General features: G+C 48.9%; 2 protein-coding genes across 2 annotated transcripts in view; one reads left to right on the top strand and one right to left on the bottom strand.

Annotated features, from left to right (window-relative positions):
* amigo3 (adhesion molecule with Ig-like domain 3) overlaps positions 1–1,950 on the top strand; it is a 3,177-nt gene extending 1,227 nt beyond the window's left edge. The window contains exon 1 of the mRNA XM_062410242.1: positions 1–1,950. This exon is cut by the window's left edge and continues 1,227 nt beyond it. Within this exon, the coding sequence (XP_062266226.1) occupies positions 1–1,282 (1,282 nt within the window). The 3' untranslated portion in view covers positions 1,283–1,950.
* The window catches only part of LOC133973270 (E3 ubiquitin-protein ligase RNF123), a 50,435-nt gene that overhangs the window by 13,000 nt on the left and 27,435 nt on the right, over positions 1–10,000 (bottom strand). The window contains exons 35-36 of the mRNA XM_062411027.1: positions 9,764–9,839; positions 9,599–9,683 (exon numbers count right to left, since the gene is read on the bottom strand). Coding sequence (XP_062267011.1) covers positions 9,599–9,683; positions 9,764–9,839 — 161 coding nt within the window. The remainder of the gene's footprint in view (positions 1–9,598; positions 9,684–9,763; positions 9,840–10,000) is intronic.

Raw genomic sequence — 10,000 nt, 5'->3', positions numbered from 1 at the left:
GGCCTTTCAAAACACCTCTGGAGCACTGCTCCGACACCTGGACCTGTCGTCCAATCGGCTTCGTGTTTTGAAGCAGCACTACTTCCTGGAGTTGTCGGGATTGGAGGAGCTGCTGCTATTTGACAACAGGATTGTGCAGGTGGAGAGCAGAGCTCTGGCTGGGCTGGGAAACCTGCGCAAGGCCTACCTCAGTCACAACCGCCTCACTCACTTCCCCTTCTTCTCTATCCAAGAGCACAGCCACCCGCACCTGACCATGCTGGACTTGTCCTCAAACCGCCTGCTCAAACTGCCCCTGGAGGAAATAGGCAACTTACCCGTTCCTGTCCAGGAAGGACTGTACCTCCACAACAACTCTCTGGAGTGCGAGTGTTCGATGTATGGACTGTTCAGGCGCTGGGAGCAGAGAGGATACGCCTCTGTGAGACACTTCAGACAAGAGCACACCTGTCGGGTCTATGGAATCCAAAGAGGAACCGTCCGCTTCTTCCAGCACGACAGATACTTTGAGAAATGCAACCTGACGGCGATGAGTCCGCCGCTCTGGGAGCAGGAGAGCAGCATCTCCGTGGGGGTGGGCAAGGCGCTGTGGCTGCACTGTGTGACCTCGCTCAGTGGACACAGCGTCAGCTTTCTCTGGGTGTCACCAAATCAGGAGTACGTGGCTCCACCGGGGAACAACGGATCATTAAAGATGTTCACCAATGGGAGCTTGGAGATCGTGGCGGCGCGTGCAGAGGATACTGGTGTGTACTGGTGTATGGCCCTGGACCAGCAGCAGCAGCGAAACGAGACCCGTGAGGTCAACGTGACGGTGAACGTGGTGAGCGGATCTTACGAGTCTTTCAACACCGGCTTCACCACCCTGCTGGGCTGCGTGGTGAGCCTGGTGCTGGTGCTCATGTACCTCTACCTGACGCCCTGCCGCTGCCCTGCATGCACCAAAGTCCCGACCCCGGCTGGCCAGAGCACTGGGAACGAGGCTGGGGCAGGAAGTGGCCAATCCTCCATCCTCACCCCAACTCCGCCGACCACCACCGAGGGCCAGGGCCACAAGGTCAGTACCCACAAGCATGTGGTCTTTCTGGAGCCTCTGATAGAGCAGCAGAATGGCAGACTAAGGGCGGGGCCAGGCGCGGGGGCGGGGCAAGGACACAATGGTCCAGGTTTACTTCTAGGGCCTGAGCCGCATCCGAAGCTCCACGGCCAATCGCAGCAGAGGGGGCGGGAGACGGACTCCATCATGTCCGTGTTCTCAGAAACACCCATCATGTTGCCATAGAAACGGGACAACCAATCACCACCTCTCACTCCACCCCCCCCCCCGCAACCTCTCCACCTTGAACACTGTTGACCAGATGTGCACGTTATCGTTTGACCAGGTCTGCGACACCCGAGCACCAACACACTGTGAGAGCACAGACGCTCAGGCAGAAATGGGGGGGGGAGCACCGTTAGCATGGACTTCTGCTGAAAGCACAGGGCTGTCCCTTTACGCACGGCTTCACCTTTAACAAACACTTGCTGTAGATGCCTTCTAGTCTCACACTCACAAGTAGAGAAATCTTTTTCTAGAGCTTCTTAGCGTCTCCTGGTTTCTCTGCTTCAGTCGCTCACAGCAGACGAGCTCAGGAACAAGAGCCTAGAGTCATAAAAATAGAAACCGTTTGAAAGGGAATGTTTGATTCCCCCCCGCAGCTTGATTACTGTCATCAGGAGAACAAACAGGAAGTAGAGGGATACATAAATAAAGCTGCGGAGCGTTGGTTGAAGTTATTAATGTAGGAGGAGAAGAGTCTGTGTTCTGTGAGTTCATGTGAAGTTTATCTGATGACAGACGGACATCATGGCCGTGTGATCTTTGTGTTCCCACCGTCTTCACTGTGCTCACTGCTTCCTGTCGTCACTGTATCTGAATAAAACCTTGTATCTGCACAACGTCAGCTTCTTCTTATTAACACTCACTTCAAGTGTGTGTGTGTGTGTGTGTGTGTGTGTGTGTGTGTTCACAGAGCCACAGTATGTCCAGGTAGCACTTAACACGTATTCACAATTAACTGTCATAGAGTCTCTTGGTAAAACTCTGATGTTTTATTCTTCCCGATCATATTCTAAGACCACTGGATCGTGACTGATGGGAACCAATCAGGAGAGAGCGTCTGCGTCATCTGTATTATCATCACTATTAACATCTGGAACACGTGACTCTGTTCTTCAGCGTGAGACTTGTCCGGTTAACGGACATCTTTCAGTTCTGTGGTTCTGACCGAGTCAGGTTTAACTTCACTCAGTCCTGTACATGAACACACCACTGCAGCTGCTTTACACTGTGACACAATCAATGAACCTGCAGCAGAGCCACACTGTTGTATACCATCATGTATTATACATATTTATGAACATACACAATCTATGTTCAAAGATTAATTCAGCCTGGAGACGTCATTATAATCAATCTTTACTCTTAATGTAAGTTCCTGAAACACTTCTGGATCTGCTCCAGAATCGAATGAGTTCTTCTCCGAGTTGTGACTCGCCCCTAACATGGAAACCTCATAGACGCACACACACACACACACACAGACACACACACACTGTGTTCAGGTGCAAAAACAAAGGAAGGCTGCACAGAAACCCAACCCCACCACCACCACAGAAATGGATCATTAATCTTCCCTTGTTCACTTCCTGTGTTGCCTTCATTCAATAAATCAAACAACCATGATGCCAGTGAACACAACACGAGCAGAGTTACCAGCAGATCACTAGAAAGAGCATCCAATCAGAGAGGGCCGTCATAGTGAGGGGGGGGGGGGGGGGGATCTGAGTCCGTTTGAACGTTTAACTCTTGAATCAGAGAAATAAGATTCTGCAGAACTTCATGTCGAATCTGGATGTTTCATTCAGATGCTTTTATTTTGAAAGAAAAGGAGCTGATCATGGTTAATTCATGATCAACTTAGAAATGTGATTCTGTAACTCAGTGGTTCTCAAACTTTTTCTGTCATGCCCCACTTATGAGCGAGAATATTTGTAATGCCCCACCCGCTCCCTGCCCTAACAAAATTATTAAAAAATAGGCCAAGATTAACTTGCGTATTTTAAATAACATACACATTAACTTCACATCACTTTCAGGAATTTCTGCTAACCAATTACAACTTTTTTTTGTGACATTTGTCACTACTTTGCCACATCAATCTGTGTGCTTCTTACAAAAAATAGTGCAATACCTTTGTCACGTTTAACTTGTGTACTTAAATAGCATGTACATGAACAATAACTTCACATCACTTTCAGGAATTTCTGATAAGCAATTAAAACTTTTTGTGACATTCTTCACTACATTCCTCCATCAGTCCATGCTATTTCTAATATGGAGAAAAAATGTATTAAATTACAATCACTTTGTTTCCAGGATGATAAAGTTCAACCAAAAATAACACATGCAGAAACAACTCACTATGTAAGAACTCAAGTCTTGTCAACTGTATCAGTGGCTGCAATGAGTTTTACACTGCACAACTTGTCAAAACGGGGTTTTAAGCTTGATAATGCCACTCTTAAATCATTTTCAATATTGAGCCGAGATCTGTACTTTGATTTAAGTGAGGCCACAGCAGAAAAGCCCATCTCACAGAGATAGGATGTGGCAAAGGGAAGCAGAATCCTCCTAACCCTCTGCCCTATGAGTGGATGCTCCTTCATTCCTCCACGCCAATCCAGAATTCACTCAGTGTCTTTGCTGTAAACCTCAGCCTCAGGCTGGAGTCAGATGTCATATCAATGAACTGGTCCTCTTCAGTTCACACCGGACGCGGAAGCGCCTCGCCGCGCGAGCGCCATTTCTGTTACTCAATTGTGCCGTTCACATCGGCTGCGCCTCGCGCCCTGCACCGATGGTTTCGGCGTCAAGTCTTCCGGCGTGAACAGCCAGGCGGCTGTGCGCTAGAGAACTGCGCTGAGCGCCTCGCTGAGTGCCGCGCATAGCGGGGTGTGGCGCTGGACCGGGAGGGGGAAATGTGATGCCGGGTTCCAACCATACACAGAAGCGCGGTGCTCCGCGCTGAGAGCCGCGCTGAGGGCCGCGCTGAGGGCCGCGCTGAGGGCCGCGCTGAGCGCCGCGCGCTTCCGTGTACGGTTGGAACCCGGCATCACATTTCCCTCTCCCGGTCCCGCGCCCCACCTGATATGCCTTCACGCCCCACCGGTGGGGCGGGCCCCACAGTTTGAGAATCACTGCTGTAACTGAACAAAACAACGAGTCACACAATCATCATGACTGGGAGTCAGTCTCAATCCCATCATGTGACTGAGTCAGAATATATGTCTCTCTCATCCCCCTGCACGCTTCTGCACAGTGTGTGTGTCTGTGTGTGTGTGTTGTTGTGTATGGGATCTACTTTTATGAAATTGAGGGCAGAGCTGATATTAAATATTTACGGGGTTTCCCCCCCACTCACTCCCTCACTCTATCACTCTCTCAGACTATGAGATTTAAATCAAACACAACATCTGTTTTAAAATAATTAATTATTATTAATCATTTATGTAGAGAAGAACAACTTCCTCCTGAAGTGTAACTTTTAGCTACGAGTTATTTCCTGTTTGCAGTGAACACATTGATACTGAAGAAACTTAAAAACATCCACAGTCATGAAGTTCTGCAGAATCTGATTCTCATGAGAATATTTACTAAATACTAACGACTATAATAATAACCTTCAGCAGATGAATTTGTATCTATAGTTTTCATCATTTGTGCTCTTTAAAACAAGAATCTGATAACCTCAGGTTTCAATAACTGATTTCACATTTTCTTGGTTATTTTGTCGCTGTTCTCTCTGAATCACATTAATGTTGATAATAATAAATGAGAGTTATGTAAACCAGAACATTAATGGATTCAGAAGTCATTAGTTAGCGTGTGAGCTTGTTTACTGGATCCATCTGTGCACTGACGAGCCGAGTGTCTGTTGACGCTTCATCAGCGTCTCCGACCACAGACACTGTGGACGGAGGTGTCAGCTGATCCCCACACACACACTCGGCCTTATACAATGAACTGAAGAAGGGTGTGTGCGTGTGTGTGACCTTTGACCTCTAATCTGTTAGTCCGTAAGTGCACATCTGTACAAAAAGGATCCTCTCGAGACATTCTTAAGAGAACACGCTCCTCTCCAGTGACTGTTCGGATGTAATTAACTTCCTGATAGATCCCCTTCACCAGAGCATGAGGTCACTCTGACCTTTGACCTTTCAAGTCAATACCCTCCGTTCATCGTTGAGTCCAACTCGACGTTTGTACCAAGTTTGAAGAAGTTCCCTAAAGACGCTCTTGAGATATCTTGTTCCCTAACCTGAACACATGACGCCTCCGGCCAGCAGGTGTCACCGGCACGGAGACACAACACCACAACCTGAACTCTCTTTGAGACAACGCACACTTCTACGTTCCAGACTCACGTGAACACATCGATTTTCTAACGGAGTCCATTCAGACGTTGTTCTGTACGAGTCACGATCAGCTGACTGAACTAGTTCCTCTTTACAGGTCTGCAGCTTCTCATCCCATCAGCACACGTGTTCACTTACACCTGAGATCTGTAGTTTTAATACACGCCTGTTGGTGGCGTCATATCCCCACAACGAGTTGATTTATATTTCATAAGATTCACTTTAAAACTGATTCAATCTCATTTCCACCATTAAATCAGCTGATTCATGTTAATGAGTTAACGATGCAACTGAAGTCATGTGACGTGATGAAGATCAGAGGACTTCAAGAAAATCTGATTCTGAACAAAGACGAAGTCCAATGTTTATGAAATATTATATGTTTCCTCCTCCTCCTCTCTCCTTCCCCCTCTCCCTCTCTCCTCTCGTCCTCCTCCTCTCTCCTCTCTTCCTCCCTCTGTTTGAATCCTCTCCTCCCCTCAGACCTCTCTGTCTCCTCTCTACTCTCTTACTCCTCCTCTCTCCTTCCCCCTCTCACTCTCTCCTCTCTCCTTCCTCATCTCTCCTCTCTTCCTCCCTCTGTTTCAATCCTCTCCTCTCCTCCCCTCAGACCTCTCTGTCTCCTCTCTACTCTCTCCTTCCTCATGAATCCTCTCATTTCTCCTTGTGAATCTCTCTCTCCTCTCTTCCTCCTGTTTACTCCTCCTCCTCTCTCCTCTCTTCCTCCCTCTGTTTGAATCCTCTCCTCCCCTCAGACCTCTCTGTCTCCTCTCTACTCTCTTACTCCTCCTCTCTCCTTCCTCCTCTCCCTCTCTCCTCTCTCCTTCCTCATCTCTCCTCTCTTCCTCCCTCTGTTTGAATCCTCTCCTCTCCTCCCCTCAGACCTCTCTGTCTCCTCTCTACTCTCTCCTTCCTCATGAATCCTCTCATCTCTCCTCGTGAATCTCTCTCTCCTCTCTTCCTCCTGTTTCCCCGCTTCCTCTCTCCTCCCTCCTCTCTTCCTCCCTCTGTTTGAATCCTCTCCTCCCATCAGACCTCTCTGTCTCCTCTCTACTCTCTTCCTCTTCCTCTCTCCTCTCTCCTTCCTCCTCCCTTCCCCCCTCTGTTTGAATCCTCTCCTCCCCTCAGACCTCTCTGTCTCCTCTCTACTCTCTTCCTCTTCCTCTCTCCTCTCTCCTTCCTCCTCTCTCCTCCCTCCTCTCTTCCTCCTCCTCCCTCCTCTCTTCCCCCCTCTGTTTGAATCCTCTCCTCCCCTCAGACCTCTCTGTCTCCTCTCTACTCTCTTACTCCTCCTCTCTCCTTCCTCCTCTCCCTCTCTCCTCTCTCCTTCCTCATCTCTCCTCTCTTCCTCCCTCTGTTTGAATCCTCTCCTCTCCTCCCCTCAGACCTCTCTGTCTCCTCTCTACTCTCTTCCTCTTCCTCTCTCCTCTCTCCTTCCTCCTCTCTCCTCCCTCCTCTCTTCCTCCTCCTCCCTCCTCTCTTCCCCCCTCTGTTTGAATCCTCTCCTCCCCTCAGACCTCTCTGTCTCCTCTCTACTCTCTTACTCCTCCTCTCTCCTTCCTCCTCTCACTCTCTCCTCTCTCCTTCCTCATCTCTCCTCTCTTCCTCCTGTTTACTCCTCCTCCTCTCTCCTCTCTTCCTCCCTCTGTTTGAATCCTCTCCTCCCCTCAGACCTCTCTGTCTCCTCTCTACTCTCTTACTCCTCCTCTCTCCTTCCTCCTCTCACTCTCTCCTCTCTCCTTCCTCATCTCTCCTCTCTTCCTCCCTCTGTTTGAATCCTCTCCTCCCCTCAGACCTCTCTGTCTCCTCTCTACTCTCTTCCTCTCTCCTCTCTCCTCCCTCCTCCCTCCTCTCTTCCTCCCTCCTCCCTTCCCCCCTCTGTTTGAATCCTCTCCTCCCATCAGACCTCTCTGTCTCCTCTCTACTCTCTTCCTCTTCCTCTCTCCTCTCTCCTTCCTCCTCTCTCCTCCCTCCTCTCTTCCTCCTCCTCCCTCCTCTCTTCCCTCCTCTGTTTGAATCCTCTCCTCCCCTCAGACCTCTCTGTCTCCTCTCTACTCTCTTACTCCTCCTCTCTCCTTCCTCCTCTCACTCTCTCCTCTCTCCTCTCTTCCTCCCTCTGTTTGAATCCTCTCCTCCCATCAGACCTCTCTGTCTCCTCTCTACTCTCTTCCTCTTCCTCTCTCCTCTCTCCTTCCTCCTCTCTCCTCCCTCCTCTCTTCCTCCTCCTCCCTCCTCCCTTCCCCCCTCTGTTTGAATCCTCTCCTCCCATCAGACCTCTCTGTCTCCTCTCTACTCTCTTCCTCTTCCTCTCTCCTCTCTCCTTCCTCCTCTCTCCTCCCTCCTCTCTTCCTCCTCCTCCCTCCTCCCTTCCCCCCTCTGTTTGAATCCTCTCCTCCCCTCAGACCTCTCTGTCTCCTCTCTACTCTCTCCTTCCTCTTGAATCTCTCTCTCCTCGTCTGACTCCTGACCCTTCACGCCTCCTTCTCTCCTCTCCTCCTCTTTTCTCCGTCTCTTTTTCTCAGAGCTTCCTGTTTTTCTACCTCCCTCCACTCCCAGACTCTTTATGCTCTGCTCTGTCGTTTCCAGGGGAACAGAGGACTGAATGATGAAGCCTGCTGCGGAGTCGACAGCGATACACAAACACACAAACACACACACACAGTTATGCAAACATCAATCTGTGTGTGACTGAAGTGAGATGTTTTCGTCCAATCAGAGCAGAGCAGGAAACAGTAAACTGTCTTTCGGTTGATTGACTTCAACTGCCCCCCCAACCTGTCATGTGACTGAAGCTCTATGTGAACCAATCACACACGAGGCGACAAACACAACAAACACCATGAATGAGTGAAATTAATAAAATCAATTAAAAGTGTATAAGTACCGGCCGTCATGTGACAGAAGGTTAAAGGTCAATTAATTAGCCACGTGAAAAGGTGAGGGCACATCTGTGACATCATCAGCTCAGTAACTGGCTGTAATCGGATTACACATGTTCATGTCAGTATTTACATATTTGTATCATATTACAAACCTCTCCCCCCCACCATCATAGTGGTCTATCCTTCAATGTGTGTGGTCTCCAGCTCTGTGTTGTTGCTGCTGCTCAGCTCTGTGTGCTGAGCTGAGGAGATGCTATTGTGTGTTTCCTGTTGCTGCGTCTTCGAGGATAATTATTTATGTTGCTGTTCTTCTCTTTGTGGCGTCTGGTTGTTTCAGAAACATCTCACCGTGCTGGCTAACACAAACACTGAAAAATGTGAAACTCTGTGCTCATCAATAAATCATCATCTAAATGTTTTCATTCAACATGACTCGTCGCTCATCAACCTGATCACATTCCTGACAAACAGAACGTGATCATACAGGAACACGTCTGATCTCTGAGTTCACGTCGTGACCGTGGAGGGAAACCTTCGTCTCACAACTCTCCAGCTGAGAGACGACAACTCACAGCAGGTAGAGCAACAACATCCCCAGGCCGTCGTGCTCCACGCCGCTAAGCTAATTAGCCTCAGTCTCAATCTAATCTGTGAGAGGCTTCAAGCTGCTGCTCATGTCGTCCAGCCCGAGGTTATGGACAATAATTAGCACCATTGATTTTCTACAGTGTAGAGGGAGGGGTGGGGGGTAATTACACCATTGTGAACAGGGGGGGGGAGGGAGGGGGGCGTTAGGATGATTGACAGATGAAATATACTGAAAATAAAGAAGTGAGTCACAGAGAGGCAGAGTGAACTCTGAGGCTGACAGTGACCCCGGTGGGAAAAATTACAATTAAATCCACAAGTGAAAACTCATGAACGTCTGAGCGCTGCTGTGGATTCAGATGGAAACTGAGCTGTGCACATATGTTCACAACCCAACACACAGCCACGGACACACTACACCAGATCTCTACCAACTGGTTCTGCACCCACACCAACCAGTAAAGCTTCAGTTTACATGTCTGAAGTTTCATCAAAGACTGGGACGTCGCCTCACTCACACAACCACACACCTTTTAGCATCTGTTTGTCCTGGATATGTTGAGCCTGCTTCATAGTACAGGCCCCAGGTCCGACTGACGTTCAGCTCAGACCAATCACAGAACCACCAGCACTCAGGTGCATCATGGGTAAAAACATCAGCTCAGACTCACCCCTGTCTGTCTCCTTCCACCAGGATCCGAACCAGGATCCCTGTGACAGCCACGAGGATCGGATAATGATCGACACTCTCCAGTCCTGCAACAAAGACAGAGACACACAACACGGTTCAAACTGACAAACTCCAAATGTGTGTGTGTGTGTGTGTGTGTGTGTACCTGGAAGTCTTAGGTTGACAACACGATCAAATAGGTTCTTCTCTGCTGTCACTCGGTTCAAAACCTGGTTCAACAGCTGCAGAGACAACACACAAGTTTATCATTCCACACAGACACACACAGACACATACAGACACACACAGACACACACACATCCTCACTCTTGCTTTTCACCATCACTGTTCGTCCTAAAGAGGATTTTTTGTAACTAAGCAACCACACACGAGTGTCGATCTA

Source organism: Platichthys flesus, chromosome 2, assembly GCF_949316205.1.
Source record: "Platichthys flesus chromosome 2, fPlaFle2.1, whole genome shotgun sequence".
NCBI lineage: Eukaryota > Metazoa > Chordata > Actinopteri > Pleuronectiformes > Pleuronectidae > Platichthys > Platichthys flesus.
This window is presented reverse-complemented; position numbering and strand designations above follow the sequence as displayed.